Here is a 23,473-nt window from a genome sequence, read left to right as displayed (position 1 = left end):
GAGTAGATCTTTCTGAGTTTCAGGAACAAAATTATCCTGTAACAGTAAACTGCTACATTTATTCATAGAATCACAGAGTGGTTTGGGATGGAAGGACCTTAAAAGTCACCTCCTGCCAGGCGGAGGTGACACATTCCATGAGACCAGGGCGCTCCACCCAACCTGGCCTTGAGCATCCACTGGTCTTTCCAGCCCAAATCATGACTCAAGTGTACTTAGCCAAATTCCACCCCAGACTGATCCTCATTTGGCATCCAGGCCATTCCTGGATTGCAGAGCAGGTCTAGCTGAAGAACAGCTCTGAAAATGAAGAAATAACAAGACCTGGATGCAGGAGGGAGAAGAGAAAGGGTGGTGAACTCAGTGTCCCTGTCAAATTCTGCTTTGGCCATATGAGACCCTCAACAGCAGAGATTCTCCTGAGCCATTTGAGCCAAGTTTCAAACCCAGCAAGCTTCTTCAGCTGTGCAGTAAATCCCTGCAAGGCTGGATTTATCACAGGGGCACTGCCAGACCTGCAGCCACAGTGCTGCTGGTGCTGCTGTAATCACATCACATCATGTTAGAGATGGCTAAGAAGGTTTTGTTAGCCTGGCCATTGTGCCTCTCTAATTTATGGTGTTCCTGTCAGGGAGAAATCAAGTTTCATAGTTATGACATTTCTTTCTGGAGCACTAAATGTTAACTTTGCTGATCATGCATATCTTGGTAGAACAGCTTATTTCTAAATGGCAAACGTGATATAAAAAGCATAATGACTTCATTCAAAACCTTACAAAGCAGCTGATTCTAACACCTATAGAAAACAGGCCAAGTGGTATTTCAGTCATCAGACTATGGAAACAGACACACACTCAATAGATTTGATTCATTTCTCCCATTTTAAGTAGAAACATGATGCTGGTATTGCACTCTATTGAAAACTAGCTATGTTTTGTACTTATTAAATGCACTTAAATAATGTCCTGTAATAAAAGGACTCCTACTGACAGCAGGAGTAGCATTGCTTTTCTTTTTTTTTTACATGTTTCATTTTGTACAAGAATTTCATGTTAACTGGATGTTAACTGGTCATCATTCTGTGCTGGATGATTGTACATGAGGGAAAGAAAGGACAAAAGGAGCCTCACACTGTTACAAAATCCATCTACACTTTCAGCACTCAGGACAAACTAGAGAAAGATGCAGCACCACTTGATAGGTGAAAGTAACACAGCAAAGGATGCCCACTCTGCCTCTGTCACGTTGGCTACTGGTGCATTTTCCTCTGCAACATGAGAGGAAATAATTCCCACCAGAGTGCTGGCCAGACCTCATGTTGCTGAGGAGATATTGTGTCTCCTCTGGTGCAGGTGTTGGGGAAAAAATTGCTGTAAACGAGTAACTCTCATCAGCAAGGGCCTGCTAAATAACACCCTGAAACCCAGCTGCCTGCAAAAAGTGCAGGTTAAATTACAAAGGACTGGCATTGTTTACAAATACGTATTTAATCTTCATGTTGACATATTGGTAACATTTAGAATACAATCAAAGCTTCTGCAAGTTTACTTGCTGCTACAAATATTCCACTGCTGTGTTTAAATTAGGTCTCTGAACACTTAAAGGAAAGGTTATGGTTTAAAATGAATGGAATTTCAACTAATTTCTAATAGTTTAATGACTTGCAGTAACACAGTCGGATATCAGAGAGAGATGTTTTCTCCACCCAGCCAACAACTGTGCAAGTACAATGATGATAAAGAGAAGTTTTTACACATCTTAATCCTAAGTAGGGATCCTAATGGGAAATAAGGGAAAGGTCACTCCTGAATTTTCCCAGCCTCCCTAGAATTCAAGAGAAAAAAAAAAAAAGTCAACAAAACCAAATAATTCAGAACAATATTTGCCCTAATCTGGACATGGACTCCCAGTAAAAATAAGAAAGAATCTGAGGTAATTTTGGAGATGCTTTGGGCCAGAAAGCAAATCAGAAGGAAAACAAACCTCTCCAGAGCCTCAACAGAGAGATGTAGAATTTTACTGCAGTGATGTGACAAGAGACATTTGCTGTGCCCCTTGAGAGGATACTGCTATCAGAACACATGGGCATGAACAACAAACACGTGCTTGGTCACTGCGAGTTCCTTTCCCTGCTTGATTTAGAAACAAAATCTCCCGAAGCACCAGCCTGTGACAAAAGAAGTACAACATAACCCTCACTAATGCATTCTCACAACTGGACTGTAGTGTTTGGAACTGCAGTGTTTCTCAAGGATAAAATAATGACACATAAAATTAAGATGTTTTACAATAAAGATGTGAGAGCAAATAAGTTCAGCTAATCAAGTGAGAGTTGTAAGAACAAAGCAACTCAGAAGTCAGATTCTAGAGTGACAGGATAGATGAGTTTAAATGAACACAAATATTGAAGACATTTACTTTCCAGAACAGATAGCTCTATAGACTCATATATTTAAACCCAAAGAAAAATGGATTAAACTAATGAACTTTCAAAGCTGACAACATTTTACTTTGTCAACAAGAAACCCACATGTGCATGCAAATATACACACACACGTCAGACTGGTAACACCTTTCATTTTTGCTCAGTAAAAAGTGGACACACTGTTTTAGAGAATCCCATCACACCAATCCTTCACATACACTGATCCTACACACTTCTATTTTGAAAATTTCTTGTTTTAATGCATTTTTGAGTGTGTGACAGGACAGCAACTCTCCACACAGGCAAGAACCTTTCTGAACAGCCTACTTGGCAGAGACTACAACAAGCCTTACAAAATACAAATATGTTTTAACCAGCCAGAAGGAAGTTCAGATTTGGCTACCAGAGATTCTACCCACTGAAGTACTTGCGATAATTTATTCAGGTATTACCTGCTCTGGTTTTGCACTGCTAGAATTCCTGTTTTGTTCTTCAGCCTCGCTAAGGTACTTGTGATAATTTTCTCTGCTATTTACCTGTTCTGGATTTGCAGTGCACTAGAATTCTTGCCATATCCTACAGCATTTTCTCTTAAATTTGACTTTAAATCAGCATTTTAGGAGAGTTATGAAGGTTTCAGAAATCTCACTCTAGCCTGTAGTGTCAGTGTCCATTTTTAATTACACTACAGACTCACTGACAGATCAGAGCAGCAGATCTCCGTGGCTGCAGTGTGGGTGTTGCTCAGTGCTGGGAGCAGGCCAGGTGAGCTGGAGCAGTGTGAAGTCAGTCTCATCCTCCTCCTCGCTGAAAGCACCACTGCAGATCCCCGCACGCCACAAGGAATCCTTACCTTGATGACGGAGGCCCCTGCCCTGGAGAGGGGGCTGTGCATCTGCGCCGCCGCCGCCATGTTGGCGATGGTGTTGAGATGGTTCATCTGGTTCATGGCCATGGCCACCGAGGCCGGGGGGAGGCTGACGGGGAGCAGGGGGTGCGGCATCATCATGAAGGGCAGGTCTATCCCTGCGGAGAGCACAGACACATCACTGGGGCATCCTGAGGGGCCGTGACACCCACCATGTCACTGGGACACCCTGAGGGCCCACACCATCCACCATGTCAGTGGGACACCCTGCAGGGGTGACACCATCCACTGTGTCCCTGCAACACCCTGAGGGCCCACACCATCCACCATGTCCCAGGGACACTCTGAGGCCCACAATATCCTCCACCATGTCCCTGGGACACTCTGAGCCCACAATATCCTCCACCATGTCCCTGGGACACCCTGAGGGCCCACAATATCCTCCACCATGTCCCTGGGACACTCTGAGGCCCACAATATCCTCCACCATGTCCCTGGGACACCCTGAGGGCCCACATCCCACTGCAACATCCACCATCTACCATGCCCCTGGGACACTCTGAGGGCTGTCACATCCCAGTGCAACATCCACCACTCAAGCCCAACAGCAGCAATTCTTATCAATGCTATGGTTCCACAGGGGATAATTGTCTGTGCAGCCCAGGAAAGGCTGGTTTGTACTGGGGAGAGGAACACACAGCTGGGGAGTGACAGAAAATAAATATAAAAGTGCGCCAGTTTAGTGATCTCTTTAGTTAAGATAACTAAAGAAGGAAAAAGACCCACAAAACATGCATATAATTTGCATGTTTTCCAACATATCAGATGAATATTTATTAATAACTTTATCTGATCATACACTCCTACCAAGACTTCTTCTCCTTACACCTTCTCAGCAATGTCACACTAGATTCTTATACTTTATTTCTCAAATCCACAAGGCTGTGGCTTGGATTACAGACACCATCGAGCAATTGTACAGAAGGTCTGTGAACTGCAACACATAATGAGAGGTTAAAATTGTTGCCAGAGGTTTTAATTTTCAAAATGTCACTTTAAATTGTCTTCTGCTATGGATATAAACCAATTTAAGAAGGTATGAAATTTATTTGGATCAACTTGCAGATCTTGACATTGCCAAAAAGGTGAAGTTACTGCTAGCAAGAACTGGATTCGCATACTTCATTAATATCCATTTCAGCATGTGTATTACTTCTTGTATTTAGTAATGACTGCACTGGAAAGAAAGAGCAAGACACCAATTCACTGAAAAGATAGTTATTGTGCATTCAAGAGTTCTTTAGAGGGATCACTCGGAGATAGCTACCATTGGGCATCCAAAATTAATTTTTCAGGATAAAACCCAAAAATCAGGACCCACTCTGCCACACAAAAATGTCTTATCATTTTTCTAAATGACATTTAGATAAAAAATCCTCATTAAAATATTCAGGTGCAAGTATTAAATAACACAAACATATAGCTAGTCATTACCACAAACCATTGAGAATGTTTATTGCTAAAAAGTTTTCAACTTTTGGGTTTATCCTAACTATTTTAAAGGAGAAGGCCAGTCACCAGAAGGCCAGTTTCTGGTGTATGACAGAACTAACAACAAGAAATGCCACTGACTGACATATCTTATCTTATTCCTACAGAATTTGACTCCAGTGATATAAAAACACCACGGTGCCCACCAGGAAAGGCAGCACTGCAATATTCCCAGCTCCCACACTATTCCTGTTTAACATGAGCATATCATGATCAACAACTGCGATGTCTAATGACTCACTCTCTATTTTATATGATGATCCACGCCAATATTAATTATGATAGGCAATAAGCAATGCCCACATACATCTCCCCTCACTTCAAACCACTCTGACAATCCCCTCCAGTGCCTGCATCCACAAGCCTTTGTTCCCCTGCAGATCTCCCTTAACAGCCCAATAATCTTTCCTCATCCTCTATAGAGTTCCAAAACTCCCAGACACCATCTGGCCACATTGAGTTGTATGTCTACTTAAAGTCCAATTGACATGCAAACTAAATGCAAACTACAAACAGAATTTAACAGCACATCACCAGTTTTAAGACACAATCCGTCAAACATTTCAGAGGACTATGAGGAAAATATATCCTGCACTTGCAAATCATTGGGCATAATGTCTGACATCCAGTAAAGCCTTTAACAGCCTATAGACATTCACCTACTACAAAATCCGCTGGAAAATATCCTTAAGAGAAAAGAACACAATGTGTCTGTGTGTAAAAGAAATCCAGGTATTGAATTATGCAAGAATATAAATTGAAAGCACAAACACAGAGAATTTGAGTCCTATGACCTGGTGATTTTTAACTACTGACTCTTAATCCAAAATGCTCAGGTCCGCACCTTCCCACAAACAATCAGACTCATTTTGTACGAGTCATTTCAATAGCTCTGATTTGCTCAGATCTGGGGCCTGGCAGAGGAGAATGAACTGACTACTCCAAGAATTGTGTAAGGAGCCAGAAATGTCACTCGTCCACTAAACTAAAACCAAAAATCAACTTTCAGAACTTGGAGGATAAAGTGCTTAAACAAGCAACGAGAGTCCATAAATGAGTTTTCGTTCTTCATCCATCATCAACTATAGGAATAACTTTACTCCTAAATAATTTTTAAAATGTTAATCCCAAATCAAATCCTTCTTGGAATACTTTATCCTTCCCTTCCTTCCCTCTTTGGGTGCACAGATGTGGAACCGATGGCTTCCCACCTGCTCCCTTCCTAAGGGAAAGAAAAGAGATGGCTTTTTGGAGAGCCCTAAGTTCCAAATCCAACCTGTGTCATTTTATTCCAGTTGTTTTGGATAGCTGGGTTCAGTGCATGACCATTTAACTGGACATTTTGCATTTATTCCTTGGTCTCCTATTTTATTTGGTGGGTCAGCATTTCCATCTGGAGGAGAATTTTCTCACATAGCTAAACTTTTAAGCAATTGTATGATTATTTTCCATGGAAATGACAATCAAAGACTGACAGTCCCAAACGCAGTAGTGAGTGACTGAGTGAATTCCAAGAGGGAGCAGCCACTCGTATTTGAACTGATGGCAGAGGGTGCCTTGGACACGAGACACAAGCGCAGCTGGCAGTGAAGGCCTGACCCTCCTGTCACTCCCGTGTCCCCCATCATTCCCCGCTCCCTGAGGCTGGGAGGGAAGGCAAGCCCAGCTCCCAGCAGGGCTCCAGGCTCTCCTCTTTCCCAGCAGGAGCCCAGTACGTACTGTTGGTGAGCAGGTGGTTCTGCTGGAGAGGGCTGAGCGGGTGTGCACTGCCCAGGCTGGACTGCCCTGACAGCGTGGGGTGCCCAATGCTGTGCTGGGATCCCGTCGTGATGGGAGACTGCAGCTTGTCCTTGTCCCAGGAGGATTCACTGCCACCTGCAAAACAGGGCACAGCAAACCATGAGTGGCATGTACCTTTACTCTGAGATATTTTGCTTGGTTAGCAGTGAGCCAAGACTCCTTTACCACAGCTGAGCACCTGGCACCAGCACCTGAATTCTTCAAAAAATAAATTAGTAAGTAAGTACGGAGCAAAAAAATATTTTTAGACACTTTCAGCATCACCTACTTTCAAAATATTGGTTTGTGGAAACAGGAAAAGCTAAATGTCTGAGGAAGAAATCATCAGTGATGATTAAAAGAATTATTACAATGGGAATATCTGAGAGGCTGAGCCATCATCTCCTGCTATCACAGGACACGAGGCCACCAGTCCCTGCCAGACACTCATCTGAGCCCACCCCTGTGCTCATCAGGTCTCTGCACTGTCAATCCTGCAGGCACTTGGCCATTCCCTTCCTCCAGTGCCACTAAATTCCAGTTGGAATTCAGCCCTGAAGATTTTACTGCAGTTTATCCTCGAGCTTGGATATCTTTGAGCTTCAGCAGCTCCCCCTCCACTGCTGGGCCTGACCCTGGGGATGCCCCACGGGAAACCCTTCACTTTGTGGGTTAAAAGAGCTGGGCACAGGCTGTGCTGGGAAATCATCAATATTCAGCAATTTCAACTCAGGAGTCCAGATATCTATTATGCATAGTAATTACTGTCTACAACAAGCACAAAGTCTAGAAAACAGCACTTGGTGTCTCGAATCTCTGTCTGGTCTTCTGCAGCAATTTTACAGAGTGTAGTTTTTTCAGTATTACACACTTGAATAACAAATTCCTTTTAAACAGCAGGTTAAGTAGACCATGTTACTGAATTCCAAAATACATCTGGTCCACAAAACAGAAAACTTAAGAAAAAGTTAGACTGAACATTTCTAGAGTTAAAAGGTATTTTAAGATCGCTCCCCTCTCAGGTACACCCCACACTGTCACTTAGATTATAGATTGTTAGAAAAACATGTAACTGCAGTATTGATTTTGTTTTGAATTTATGAACAAGGATCTCAATTAGAATAAGTAAATAGATTACTGGAGTAGATAGAGGCAGCAAGCAAAAAACCATTTTAATTGAATATGAAAGTAACAGAGAAATTCCATTCTTTATGACAACACTTGGCTAATAAACATGATTAATACTGCTAAATGCAAAAGTTTGAAAGATCAGTGATTGAGAAAAAAAGGAAAACACTCCATCATTTTAGCACTATGTCCAAGTATGAATTACCTTCCTATAAAAGAGTTGTAATTTGTAAAATGATGAGTAATACACTGACAAAGAAAGATACACTAAATTATGCCATGTGATATAATGTAGCATGGCGTGGTGCAGTAATTAGAACTACTACAGTTGAGGCTGTGACAGCATCTTTGTTATTTAATATACTGTATATCAGCTCTTTCAAATAACATTTGACTGCTACTTAGTGTGGAAGTTGTTCACTTTGACTATTGTGAATCTGCAGTGCTATTATTTGGTGTGTTTCAGAAGTTAAATGTGTGATTTATGAAGGACTTTTGGAAGAAATGTTGAGCACTTGATTTTAACAAATGAGTTTTAATTTTCTCCATGTGCTTTTTCAACAAATTTAACATTTACACTCTATTCTTCCTCAAAAAACACACATATTTTTCCATGAATTTTTGCTTAGGAACATATTTTGTAGCTGTAATTTCACATATCAGGGCACTGGACACAAAAATTGGGCCAAAGGCAGTTTGTTGGGATTTCTGAATGAAAAAACTGAGTCTTCATTTGAAAGTTTCCCTCTCCCCGTGTTCCTCTGCCCTGAGTATTTCCAGCCCTAGGCACAGACGGTCTAAACTCAGCTCATTGAATTAATTCTGGAAGTTTCTCTTGCCTTTCAGAGCCTCGTGGCCCTGAGGCTGCAGCAGCAGAGCCCCCCCCAACTCTCTGAGCCCAGCTCATTCCCCAGGAAAATTCCATTATTCCCAATTTACAGATGGAGAATTGCCCTGTGAGAAAAGCAACTTGCTTAAGGAAACCCAGGAAATCTGCAGTGGAAGGAGAAACTGAATTTATATCACATAGTCCAAATCACTGGACCAGTTCTCCTTACAGATGGGGACAACAATAACTTTTCCCCTCTGCAAATTCCACTTGTAAATCTGCTCCAGTATTCAGTGCCAGCAACACAAGAATAAATTGCAATACACTTATCTCTGCAGACCATTCCTGTATTCTTATGTTCCCTATCACTTCTCCTTAGAGAAAGAAAAAAATACAGCTGAGCGTACAATGTCTAATAAAAGTGATATTAAATGAAATGCATCCTTAGCCTGCAGTGTCCCACAGATAACAGCTCCATCTCTCCATCTGGACTGCATTTCCTATGTGGTAGGAAGCCTCTTAAAAATGAAATAATAATTAGAACAGTTCTTGCCTAGAACTGCTCAGGTGTGAAGTGTTTTACAAGGGCAGAGTGGTCAGCTGCAGGGGGGAAAGCTGAGGGCAGAATTAGGGACTCCTGTTACACCAGTGAGGAAACTGAACTGGAAACGAGTCAGGGCTCTGGTCCCACCCCTGTGCCCTACAGAAACCTCTGATCCATCCTACCCACAGTCCCTCTGCACAGCTAAAAAAGAACAATTCAAAAGAACAGTTGCATTCTTCCCTGGAGTATCTCTGCCCATAGGGTAAGAAAAATATTAATACAAATTTACAGCAAGCCTGAAGCAGATTCACAGTAAAAACCAAGTATGTGACATGCAAACCTGTGCTGGTACACTCAGTCTTTAATTGCCATGCAGTGTTAAAAAAAGGTATTTATTTTTGAGCATACAATTTTCTTATTTGGTAACACACTTGTCAGCATGTTTGATCAGCAAATACATATCTGACATGCAACATATCAATGTGTATTTTCAAATTCTTTGTTGCCATAACAATTAGAAGTGAATACATCCATATAAACTGAATCCTTCCTAGTGCTTAAAATTCATGTTTAACCACAATTTTTCAGATTTCTGTTCATCACCATTTTTTGTCCATCCATAAGGCAAAGATATCACATTTTGAGGTTTTTTTTATTTCAATTTTGTATTTTGTATTATGAGCTTACAGTACATACAGAGATGTGTTTTAGTAATTTCTTTTAGGTATATAAAACATAAAGGGAAAAATATATGGAAAAAATAAACATGCACTCCTATGAAAAATGAGACAACAGGAAACAGCAATGGGACCTACCTCTTTTATACGAAAGGAAATAAAACTTTTTATTTATTTTATATAAGAAATAATTTTTCATCTTAAAATATGAGTAACTTGATACATGAGTGTCATAGGAATATTATTAGAGCACCCAGAAGTTATTTGTCAAAATGCCACTACATCATTTATGCGCCTTACCAAAAGCTTCATGTTTGACACTCTTACCCACTACCCACATAGAAAAGCGAAGAGAAAAGTGAAGGACAGAAAGGTGATTTTTTCCTTGTCCTGTTTGCATTCTGGTCGATGCTGTCCCAGAACAGGCTGTCCTCAGCACTGGCAAAGGGAAAGCCAGAAAGGAGCAGCCCCAGAGCTCCTGGTGCTCAGCAGGTGCAGGCACAGAGCTCTGGGCTCCTGACCACAGCCTGAGCAAGGGGAAAGAAGAGAACTCTGGGCTGCCTCCCCAGCCAGCTGAGAGCAGCAGAGCTGAGCTGCAGGCTCTGCCTCCAGGGGTGCTGCTGAAAGCACAGAGGGGTTAAAGAAAGGCCTAAAGAAAGTGTCTGCAGTGTCCAGGGCACACAGAGAGATGGACTCCGTGTGCATTTGGACAGTTATTTAATGGGCAATAAATGAAATCTGCTATTCACCAGTCTGAACAGGTTGTTTGAGAGAAGTTACTTAGCAGTGCATGAATTACACTAATGGGCAACTAAGCAAAAACAGAAATCGGGTGAATTTAGGAGTTAAATCACAGGTACTGTGAACAAACAGGGAAAATCAGCCCAAGCAGTACATTCACCTGTTGTCAGTGACAGACCCCACAGCCCCACTGGAAGGTGATTTATCATCACAAAGTGTCTCTGTTTAAGTTTTGTTTTATTTATTTGAAGAAAATGCAAGCCGTAAGCTCAGCTTCACTTTTTCTGAAAATGCTGCTACTCACCCATTATTAACTTTAGGAATTTTTTAAGGCAACTCTTAAAGCCAAAAGTTCTCTAGCAATAAGCCTCTCTGTGCATTTCCGTTCTTCAGAACAAAACCCCAAAATCTGTTGTTCATTTGTTGGGTTTGATTTTTTTTGGTGAAGACATATCTGTAGTGATTAAATCAGTGTCTTGGTTTTAGGTATTGAAAGATCTCCAGAAAGTAATCACAGTTCAATTCGGTGACAGTTTCTTTTCATTCGGTTTCAAATTCATTTTATCAGCCTTAAATCTGTCTGCTTGAGCTGAATGAAATCCTCTCTGTCAGAGCTACCTTCGAATTCCACAACCACACTGTTTCAATCTATGTCTGTCATTTTACTGCTCCTTGTGATACATTCCTGAAAAATTGAACTCCAATTGTAAAAAGCAATACCATCTTCACTGGCCAATCTTATTCTCAAATTATTTTTAAACACATTTTTCATCCTGTTGGGCATATTAAGCACAACAACAGGTGTGAAGAAAAAAATATTCAGTGCATTGCTATTTCAGCACTGGTAATTCCAAACTATTTCTCACCTCTGACTTCTTGTGAGTGCCCAGCACATACAGGGCCTTTGAAAATTTCTGTACTATACAGAACGCCATGACTCCCAAAACAACACAGCAGTGCTTTTTCCTAGCACTCCTAATCCTTGTGTTTCCAGACTATTTTATCAGTATCCCAACTTCACCCTGATATTGGGGAAAATGGTCACTTTTTTGGACTACACAGAATATCTTCTGCAAAAACAGTTCAGCCTACAACTTTCTGTCAACATTTTCATGGTACCAACCTTTGAGTGTCCCAGGAAGACAAAATTAGGTCAAAAAATGGAAGTCTCACTGCAGGAAGGTCAGGAAGAGATCACCCAGGTCTCATTCCTGGTCAAGTGTCACCTTCCTGTCAGAAAACCATCAAACTGCTCTGGGTCAGGATTTTGACCCATTTAACCCCAAATTCTGTCCCTTGTATTGGCAGTAGATAATGTTATTTACAGAGGCCACGCAAGTGTGGGCACTTTCTGTGGTCCCTTATTACTCCCAAATGAAATTCTGAAATTTAAAAATGGGAACAAGATTTTAATCAGCCCCCAAAATCATTACATCCATCTGGAAATCCAAATGGCAGATCTGAAATGCATTTAAGGCTTTAATTCGTGGATTTGTCTGGCTGTGTGTATTGGGCTGTATCAACTTTTGGAGTGTACCCTACAAGAAAGCCATGGAAGTGTGTAGGGTAAGATATTAAAACTCAAGAAATCCAGTGATGGCTTTACTGGGCTACTTCCAAAAACTTATCAAGTGGTTCAGCAGATGTAATTACTGCCTAGCCCTGCCAAGGCTTTGAAATGTGCCCATTAATTCAGCAATTCCCAATCTGTCCATCAGTCAGTCATACTTAAAAAATATGTCTGTCAGGACTTAGGTGAAGTAATCTGTTGATAATTACACAATGAGAAGGCATCTGAAATCTGAATATCATTGCTAAACTTTTTGAAAAGTCTTGATGACAGCAAAATCAAAGTTTATTTCACAGCAAACAGGACATTAAAGGTAACTGGGAATATGTCCGAATATTTGATGCCAAATTAATTAAGAACAATTAATTTCAGGAAGATACTTTCTGAGACTATAAAAGCAGAGTTGCAATATTTATCTAGGAACATAACCATCCCTCCCAAACCATCAACTGCTTCCTTTAAAGCGAACAAAGAAACAGGGAGGTGGTAAATGAAATGTGCTGATGGATGAGGCTGGAGCTGAAGCCCAGCCCCAGCCAAGTCCCCTCGGTGCCAGGTACCCTGGCAGGTGTCACTGTCCCTCCCAGGCCCTTCCAGCCAAAACAAGGCCTCACCATTACCGCCAGCTGCCGCTGTCCAGGCTCTGAGCAGCAGGAAACCTGTTCTCTCCCTCACAGCAGACAGAGCCATTCATCCCTGCAAACTGCATCCACAAAAATGCTCCTAAAACACAACCAAGTGTTTTCTGCTGCTTTCTGAGACCAGTGCAGATGAACAAACTGCGCATCAATTAAACTTCAGTATCACCTTCAGTACCTCCAGCTGAACTGCAAAACACCCAACACACCTCAGTGGTTCAACTTCCACAACCACAGCACCCTGTAAAAGTTGTATTTAACAAGATGAAACATCAGATTTACAGAAACTCAGACATGAACTCTTACAACAATTGTCACTAAAATGCACTGGTACTCACGAGCACCTCTCAGAGTCAGATACCTGTGCCTGCACTGTATAAAAAACCACCTGGTGTTATTTGAAGGTGTGTTTTGGGAGGGTTAACTGGGCATTTGTTGTCTTCCTCTGACAGCTCCTAGTTCTTGTGGTGGATTAAATATTAAGTTATAAAACTCTATTCAGTTTCTTCTATAGAACATGAAGTACATTTATTGCTAACTTTTTTAGTAACAACTGTGTGACAACTGTTTTATTTTTCTATACAAAGATAAGAATGATGTACTAGAACACAGCATCTATTCTGGTTAAGGACCATCAACAAAAAAACTGTTTTCTACTGCAGGACTACAGGCTGCCTTCAGAAACACGTTCATTTCACAGAGAGAAAGAAGGTCAAAATTCTGGTCTGTCATGTTTTTATTACTGTTGATGATGCACAAGCCAGAAATAAAACAGCTTAACTTTCAGATCTTGAATACGGTTTGCAGGGCTGCCTGCCAGAAAGGATAAAACATACATCCCTCTGAACTCCACTACTGCAGCCAGCAGCAAGCAGGGAACCAGGATTTGTATTCCAGCGATGATAATCACCCATATCCTCACTCACTACAATTTGCAATTTTCTGCTTTTTAAAAAATTACTTAATATTTCCCTATACTTAACAACTTACTGAAAGAACCACTGAGATAAAATACTGTGTATTTTTATCATGACTAACTCAGCAGATAGTTCAGTTTGATTCTGAGAGGCTTTGAGAATATCTTGACATCCAGGGCAGACAGGTAACTACAAAATCAGGTTATTTGAGCTTCAACAATTCATAATTTACTATTTCTTTGAAATCATTATTAAGAACAGTCCAAGTTACAGATGGAAATCTGCTGAGTTAATCTGCAGTGACATAAATGGATCATATTTTTATAATCTTTCCAAGATCTCCTAATACGAGAAGAATTCTATATAATGCAAAGTATGGCTTGAAAGAATTAAATAAAATCTGTGGCCTTAATACACACCTGGACAGTTTTCCAAACTTCCAGTGCCTGCATAAAACTCACTGGAGATGTTACCAGAGAAGGAGAGGCTGCTGAGGGATGCCAACACACTTTTATAAAGGAGAATGTCTCCACAAAGGATCGGTGGCTGCAGCCCCTTGCACCATCCCAGCAAGTGTCAGGGTGGGATCTCAGGCCAGGTACACACTCATTTAATTCCATTTCTTACATCTGAAGTTGATCCCTTGCACTAAATACTCCTGACTTCCAAAAAATTGAGAGTGCTGCCAAAACCACGAGAGCTCGTGAGCAAACCCAATTCACAGAAAAGGTCAGCAGGGACATCTACTGAGTTTCAATTGATGCCAGCCTAAAAATAACACACAAAAACCCCTGGAACTACATTAGCAGCCAACTCTGTACTTCCTTTCACAACCACTTTCATTTGTGCTCACAGTAATATCTGAACAGATTCCTACCACAGCACTTGGATCCATCTCACACATTCAATCCATCTTTGCTTTTCAGAACATTTTTCTCATTATGAAAGCTCAGCCACTGGGTATTCCCATCACCTCTGGAATAATTCTCCTCCAGGAATACCAGTGGGAGTTTAGCATTAGCTTCTCTAAGGAGCAGGATCCAACCCCTAGAACTGACCAACAGTGCCAAATCATTCCTACATTGTTATTCTGTAAGGACACTCTACATCTTCAAGCTAGAATTTCTTCCTGAGCTATACAAAGAAAAAAGCAACAACTACCACCGGAAAAAAAAAATTATTAAAATGTTGATATTAATACTAGATAAAGTGAAACTATTTCTTAAGAAGAGAAAGTGAGAAGCTTCTGCAACTAAACAGAATAACTCAGTGCCAAACTGAACTTAACTAAGCTTGAGGTTTTGGACAGGATTCATTTCTGCTTGTGGTGTAAGTATGCACCACCTTGATTATCATTTAAAAAAATATTGACAGCTTGCCTTCTCATACCAATGCCTGGTAACAAATTCCAAATGTTTTGTCACATTTCTTGTGAGCAATGCCATCTGCCAGAGGTGGCATTTCATGGCTGTTTACCCTGACTCCCTCCAAGAATTCATCTGCCACTATCTAATGCTGCCTGAATAAAGGGGATTAAGACTCTGATGCAACAGAGACTATTGATAATTTGGTATAATTGGGAAGAAATGAAGATAAATGAGGTTGAGGATGGAGAGGCAATTAGTTGAGCTGCCTGTACAGCTGTGTTCTCGGCCTGACTCCCCTGGCCTTTGCTTTGGTGAGGTATGTGCAAATTAAACATAATGACAAATCCACTCTTCCCAAAGCTCTTTACTTTGTGAAGCCTGAAGATCTGTTTTTCACTTCTGAGATTCTGTGTGCAAAGAAAAGGGACAGAGGATGACACTCTGCTGAGGTTTTTGAAGAGATGCACTTTGTCCCAGCACACCTGTGGCTCAGCCTGTGGTTCCAGCCTGGCATTGCCAGCGTTCAGAGCCCAGGGCTTTGGCCAAAGGTGAAGGATTTTGTTCCCTCAGTGCCACAGACAGCTTTGGTCATTCCACAGCTCCAGATGGCTTTGCTGCAAATATCGTCTCTGCCTGCTCACCAACATCCCCTAACCATGATCCCCCCTAAAGCCAAGCCCCACAGTTTGCAGCTGAACCTCCACTTCATAAATCACGCCAGCTTTTAAAAATACTGGTCAAAAAATCTTTGAAACTTCTAAAATACACATTTTACTATACAAAACACCACGGAAGTGGTAGGAATTTTTAGTCCTAATACAAAGACAAAGACAGCTACCCAGATAAAAGCCTTAGCTCTGAGCTACATTTTTCAGGTGAGGCCAAGTAATCAAGCTTGAATATTGTGAAAGATATTTAAATCTCAAGTGAACATGGTCAGACTACAAACCTCCAAATTAGAGGTTTGCAGTCTGCAAATCTGCAGTCTGATTTGCAGTTCTCATTTCAAATATACTGAGATACATTCATGCATATACATGCAGAAATGCCCCCATATGGGGTTTTACACAAATGTAAAATAACATACATTTGCCACAAGAAATGTCACTACATGTTTCACATAAAACTCTGACAGTTTTTCATAAATGTCAAATAATGCAAGATCCCCTTTAGAAAGAAATCCAATATTTGCAGAGGCAGCTCTGCCTTACAGACATGTTTGCCCAACTACCCAGCACATGTTAATTTTCTGATTTCATGTACAGGTGATTCTATCTGAATTAGGTCTTAGATGAAAGACTTCATAAAATTGCACTTTTTTTTTGCATCCATACAGTCATCAGTAATTTAAAAAAATATTTTTTGGATTACTCGAAAAATGCTTCTTAGATAAAGACAAAAGCCCAATTTCAATGCACAGAGGAGATTTTAGAAGCCAAATGTTACATATCTTAAAAGAATAACAATTTAGTAGATTTATTTGGTAATGAATTTTCAACATAGCTGCTTTTTATTATACAATATAAAGAGAACAAAAATTTACATTTTGTAAATTCTCAAAGCTAAAATCACTTCAAATTATCTCTTTTCAAACTCACAGAACTACAAAATGCAGTGATTTCTTGCACATTAAAAACCTCACTCAACCTCCACACCGTGCTCTTCCCCACTACCTGGAGGTCAACCAACATTTCAATTTTACTCTATCTAATGTACTTTTCATTTTGGATTAGATTTCTGCAAAAGCAAAAAAAAAAAAAATCTCACTTTTTATGAGTCAAACGTGCCAGGATAAAAAAAAACAACATATATACTTAGGTTTATTTAAATTGACCTTGTTTTATCTTAGTGAAGCTGAAAATTTGGCTGAGGTTAAACTGTTCCTTTAAGGAAAATGGGAAAGGGAAAGGGGAAGGGAAATAAAATAAACCCATGAAAATCTGACACTGGCACAAACAGGACAAAAAGCTGACAACAAAATATTCTGTTTTCCACATTCATCTTGCTTTGTTTTTCCACTTCCACATTAAGACAATGCTCTAACTCCCTCTTCTTTCCCTGTTCCACACAGCCCTTCCTCACAGGTGGGTGCTCATTCTCTCTACATCCAAATGCTCAAATCATAAAGAGTGACAGACTCAGGATGACTGGAAGGGATTAAGGGAAGCTGATTCCAAGAAAATACCCTGTATTTTTATAGAATCCCTTCTCACTGCTGCTCAAATGCTTCTGTGATTAACAATGGGGCTAAATGTGAGTTCTGCTCTGCCTCTTCTCAATTCTGAAAATCAGAATCACCCAGTTTGAGGCATCAAATCAGACAACACCAAGTTGGACTCGATGATCTTCAAGGTCTTTTTCAACATTGATGGTGTTTTGATTCTAAAAGTATAAGAGAAAATGCACAATACACAACAGCTTTTTTAGGCAGACAGACTGCTGAAGTTTCTTCTTTATTTCTTTGTCCCCTGCTTTTAAGTCATTGCTCATTTTCTCATTTTGTAACGGTACCTGCACCAATATTAAATAATATTTATAAGCCAAACCAAGAACTTCATTACAAAGGTAACTGCAATTTCTCAAGCACAATGCCAGAACAGAAAAAGAACTAACTGAAGAAGCACTTCTGCAATTTGCAGATGATTACATTTTGAAGGTGAGATGTTGTATAGCTGCTAAGCCATTTATTAGGTTGACTTGAGGAGCTGTAATTTGTGGTGTTTGCCCACAAGAGCCAGCACACAGCCGTAACTGATGACCAGGGATAATGGCCACGGATTTCAGCCCATTTCCAGAGCTGAGAACAACAATATCAAAAGGTTCCTCTCTCCAGCACTGCTGGTGTCAAGGTTAATGAGCTAAAACTTGTTAAATTGATATTACCAAACTAATGACTTTTTTATAGGATACTGCATGGATTTTGACACACAGGCTAATGTGGAATATTGCTGGTCTTAATTAAATTAGAAGTTATTGCATGTATACAATTAAGATAACTAAAAATGGGGGAGCTGTGACCACACTGCTGTCACATACCTCATGTGCTTCAAGTAATATAGAAATATAGAATCCCAGACTGGTTTGGGCTGGAAGGAACCTTAAAGCCCATCCAGTGCCACCCCTGCCATGGCAGGGACACCTCCCACTGTCCCAGGCTGTTCCCAGCCCCATCCAACCTGGCCATGCACAGTGATTGGGAGTTCACAACTTTCTGGGCAACTTCAAACTTTTAAATATGAAATCATTTAAATAATAGGAACATTATTTTAAAATATTTTTACATCAACCATACCAAGCGTTAAGGAACAGGAAAAATGAATGCCCGGAGTCTCCATTCAAAATAGATGAACAACCAACAGGAAAAAAAAATTAATGAATCATATTAAAAAGCAAGTAGCTTATGAAAAATAAATTACATTTGTAGATGATTAAATTTTGAAGGTGAGATGTTACATAACTGCACAACCATTCATTTCAGCGCCATAACTGCATCTAATAAATAAAATACTTCTTTTAAATCCAAACTGAAAATACACTGCTATCCTGATGATTGGGATTTTCCATTTGCATAGTACAGGGGCAAGGTTTGGGCTGTAATTATTTGAGGCAGAGAGAGGAGCTGTTACTTAGTTAGAGAGAAAATCAGTATCACCTGTGAGCAATAGGACAATGCAAATATTTCTTCTACAGACAGAACCACTGAGTTTAAATTCAGAGAGACTCATTAGAGATTACCCTCTAAAATCTAAGTTACCTGCAAGTTTAATACAAATTCCCTTTGCTTCAGTAGTATTCTTGTATTAAAGTTCAATCTCCCACTGACACAGAAATGCCGTTTAACATACAGGATATACCCAGATATGCTTGGTGTTTAAAAAGTGAAATTGAAGATCTTACTTGTACTATCTGTTTTTCTCTAAATTACTTTTCTGCCTGGATCTTAGACTTTACAGAGAAAGGGAATAAAGTTGGACTCAGCTTCCAAAAAATCTACTTTGTCAAAATCCAGAAAAATAGGAGGGGTGCTGCAAATGAGGGGGAATATTTCTCAAGGATGAAATGCCAAAATCCTCCTCACATCAATTTCTTAGAGACAGTCAATCAACATACAGAACTTGCAAGACTCTTCTTCCTACTGCCTTTCCAACTTCCATCTGAAATATGAGAAAATGAATCCCAATTTAACTAATATTATAAGCTTTATAGGAAAAGGGGAAAAAGCAGCCTCTGATGGCCATGAAATCAGTAATTGAATATCCAGCTCTTACAGTTCCATTAGTCCTGAAGTTTCACTGTCTCCATCCTTCAAACCTGAGCATCTTCTTAAAAAGAAGAATCTATTCTAACTTCTATACTGCACAAATGTAGAACAGCAACAACCCCCCTCAATTTTCAATGTTTTAAATATCAATGCCTGTCTGATCTTAAAGGGAAGCTCAACATTTATGTCTTGTCTTGGTGATAAAGTTCATGAATATATAATGAGAGTGGAACAACTCTGCTACTGATTAAATGTCAAAAAAGGTTTTATTGTCAAATATATTGTAAATACAGAAGATATACAACAAAGAGCATTAATTGCAGATGGCTGTGTACAGCTTAAAAAATGCACGGCATCAAGACAGGAAATGCTGATTTTCAGTTTCAGCTATCAATTTTAATTTACCTTCAGAATGTTCCTTCAGTCAACTTGTACAGAGAGAATGAACCATAAAATGGCCAAACTCAACTGAACTGAATGCTCCCCATTCAAGGACAGATGTTAGTCTATATCCTAGGCATACACAGCAGAATTACCTTAAATTCTGGATCTTTATTAGAATTTGTCTAAACTTTTGTGCACATTTACGAGAGATACAATGTGAAAATCTGCTGAGGGCAGAGAGAAGGCTGGAATAGCCATCCTCAGCTCAGAATGGGGTTTAACTGCCTGTGTAAATTTATAAAATAAAAATAAAAAAGTAAAAATATCTAGTTTGTAGGAGACTGCAGGTAAATACAGGTCAGCAGGATGCTGCTGCCAGGAGAATGAGCTGCACACGTTTCCAGGAGATCAGTGCCTGCACAATGGGAGGAATTGTCAGCCTCCATCCCTGCAGCATGGCCTTGACCCAGGCACTGCCCTGAGTGGGGAGCAGGAGGATCTGAATCCCCTGGAGAGGGGCCAGGGCAGCACAGGAGAGCTGAGCAAATCCTCAGTGCGAGCCCTGCAGAACAGCAGGTTGGGCACTGGAGGGAAGGGACAACACGCAGGAGCTCACTAATTGTCTTCTCTAGATAAAGAACATGTGCAGTCATAAAGAGAATAAATTGTTCTCTGCAACCACAGTGTGCAGGACAAGTTGCAGCAAGGAACTTTTAACAAGGAAACAATAGGAAAAATGGCCATGATCAGCAAGCCTATGGAATTTCTAAAATTAAGCTGGGCAATTGTCAGTCAGACATGAGGCTGGCATCTGCAGGTCGTGAGTTTGATGACCCTCAACACCACAAAGTGCAGCAGGAGACCAGAGCCAGAGGCAGAGCCATCCTGCAGAGACGTCCTGACCCAGAGGCAGAGCCATCCTGCATGGTAGAAATGTCCCAAACCCACCCTTCCACCTGCGCCAGGCGTCACCCACAGCCTGCAGTGCCCACCCACAGCAGCAGCACTGTGGAACTTCCTCTGCCCAATAAATACATATTAGTTAGGCACCAGGTGGCCTAATGTTGGTTGGATTTCCAAAATAATAAAGCACTGAGACTTGTATTAAAAATCCAAGTGTTTTTCCTTTAGATTATGGACAAACTAGCAGCTTCAATTATACAGTGCCAATAACATTTTCTTCTCCTTGACTAAATGGACCACGTTTTAATACTCTTCAGTGATCTTATTAATTTAAATTAACCTTCTAAAAAATTAAGAGTAAGAATTTCGTTTGAGGAAAAGATGTCACAGCCATGGAAATTAAAGCCTCTGGTGGATAAAGGTAAATTTACTCTTGGTCTGAGACAACACTGCTGGTCTTTCCTAATTGTAACTATAATGATCTGATAAACTGCTGCTCTTGTATACAGTCAAGGGTTGGGGTTTTTTTAAAAGGAGCTAAAAACACAGACTACCCACCTGTATCTATTTTTAATTTGGTAATGACTGTACTTGCTAAAATTCTACCAAAATGTCACTCACAGCTTTGGATTCCAGCTTTTTTTAAACAGAATATGGAGCAGAAAGCATAACCTATTATGCAAAACTGTCAGATGCTTACTGTAAAATCACAGAAATAAATGCATAATCCTGATTTTCTCACAGATCAAAACTTCATTAAAGGAAAATAAAACTTGAATCTGAGTGCTGAAGAGAGCCAAGGTATTCTATAAAAAGGAGCGGGGCTCTGATCTATGTGTGTCCTGCTTACCCACACAGCCCCTGCTCCACAACTCAGGGATGCCTTGTACTCTGTGGGTGCAAAGGAGAGGCAGAATTACTGGAGACCAGGGTGACTTCTGTCTCATCAAATTCACAGATCAGCCAGACATTTCAACAGCACCAACTGTTGCAAGGAAAACTGCTACCAAATCTCAGCTGCAGAAATGTCAGCTCAGGGCACGCCGCACAAATCTAGTGCTGAATCCTTAACTACAAACCCACGGCCTGAAAATTCTGGGGGGATTAATGCTACTCCTTTAAGTAAGAAAATATTCCAAATAATCACACCACAAACATTTCTTGCCTCAAACATAAATTAACTGTATGTTGGAGGACTTTTTTTTAAAAACCTGATTAAAATTGTCATTCATGAGACTCCTGCTGTTGGCAGCTGTATCACTGTCAGTGACATCCTTTGGGGGACTCTCAGCATGTGGCCCACATCAAAGGTAATGTGCCAGTTTTCATCCTAACTTATATGTGCCTTAACAAGAACAGGAATGTTCCAGACTTTACATGTAATTAAAATATTGAAGTATTTTCTACTGTCAAAATATCATTAATGTGAGACAGAAGTGGACTCACTACTGTTAACAAAGGAACTATCACTAATACTTGTTTTACTGGAATTCTTTACAGATTCCTCACATCCTTACACCCTGCAATGGGAAATTAAACCAACAAAGAGTTTGAACACGTTACTTTGTGCAAAATGATCAGCAGATGAGATTTTGTGGAAACAAGAGTACATACAATGACCTAGGGAAAAAAAGGAGGAAGAAAAAGTACGTGACATATGGTATTTCCCTATCCTTGCACTGTGGAAATCCTGCAAATCCCTGAGCCCTCCTGGCACCCACACTGCCAGAGCTCTGCTGGTCACCCATGGATGCTGCCTGCTCCTCACTCTGCTTTTGCTTTTTCCAAGGATGTTTTAACATAAAACTCCAGATGCATTTCAGAAGAGTAGAGCTGGATCATGCCCTTCCCCTCCCTTGCCTGTCTGACCCCACAAGGCGCCTCCTCAGCCCTCTGCTCACCGTGTCCTTCAGCAGCCACAGGACCCCACTAAAACACCTCAGCTTTTCCTTTTAGAGTGTGGGGCATCCAATCTGCCTTGCTCTTCATAAAATTTTATACAGAAAGTCCTAAATTTGGTGTTTCTGATCAGTAGCAGTCCCCACAGTGCTGTGGAGCCCCGGAGCCTTGCAGATGAACACGAGACCTTGTCTTAATGGGGACACTTTGGAGCCACCTGCTTTCCTTCTGCACATTGTAGGGGCACAGAATTCAGCTACTACCAACAAAAATGAGAATTATAACCAAGGAAAAAATGTAGCCTTGGCTCCAGAGAGGCCAAAATGATTTATGACATCAAGACCTAGTAAAGAGACTAATACTCTGAAGGGACTGTGTGAGCTCAGCCCTCACTCACATCTTCTGTGCCCACTCCTAATCACTTCATTTACAACTGGAAAAGTGTTTTAACAGACAAAATTAATTATTTTGAATAATCCTTCTGAAATGTGATATGAATTTTAAATGTATGCACCCCATCATTAATTAAAGTTCTTTACCTTTTGGTGCATTCATTCAGAGATTGTACCAGTGACAAAGCAACAACTGTAAGAAGACTGTTTACTAAAATTAAAAATACAGCTGAAGGGTTAATATACTCTTGTGATACAATTAAAGTAACACTAAAATGTTTTCATTCGAGTTTTTACTAGACATTATTTTTCCACTCTTTAAAATCAATCTCTTTGTTCCAGGAACACATTTCCTGTCAATAAAATGAAAAATGATATAGATTTAGGAGGATAGTGGTCTCAGCGTAGCATCTCTCATATTATTATTCCAGTATCATCTGTTACAAAGTAAGACCAATTCCCACATCTAATTACAAACAGGATTTCAGAGTCATTAAACAAAATACATTTCCATTAGTGCTGCTGTAAGAAGATAGGGGAAAAAATGAAGATTAGTTCATGCTGCACCTCTGTTTTTCAAGCTTTGAAGATTTAGACCTC

General features: G+C 40.3%; 1 protein-coding gene across 5 annotated transcripts in view; it reads right to left on the bottom strand.

Annotated features, from left to right (window-relative positions):
- The window catches only part of DACH2 (dachshund family transcription factor 2), a 235,942-nt gene that overhangs the window by 51,991 nt on the left and 160,478 nt on the right, over positions 1 to 23,473 (bottom strand). For all 5 annotated transcript variants that reach the window (XM_063170827.1, XM_063170828.1, XM_063170830.1 and 2 more), the window contains exons 4-5: positions 6,564 to 6,719; positions 3,279 to 3,451 (exon numbers count right to left, since the gene is read on the bottom strand). In XM_063170827.1, the coding sequence (XP_063026897.1) occupies positions 3,279 to 3,451; positions 6,564 to 6,719 (329 nt within the window). The remainder of the gene's footprint in view (positions 1 to 3,278; positions 3,452 to 6,563; positions 6,720 to 23,473) is intronic.

This window comes from Melospiza melodia, chromosome 16 (genome assembly GCF_035770615.1).
Source record: "Melospiza melodia melodia isolate bMelMel2 chromosome 16, bMelMel2.pri, whole genome shotgun sequence".
NCBI lineage: Eukaryota > Metazoa > Chordata > Aves > Passeriformes > Passerellidae > Melospiza > Melospiza melodia.
Note: the sequence above shows the minus strand (reverse complement) of the source record. Positions and strands in the feature narration are given on the sequence as shown.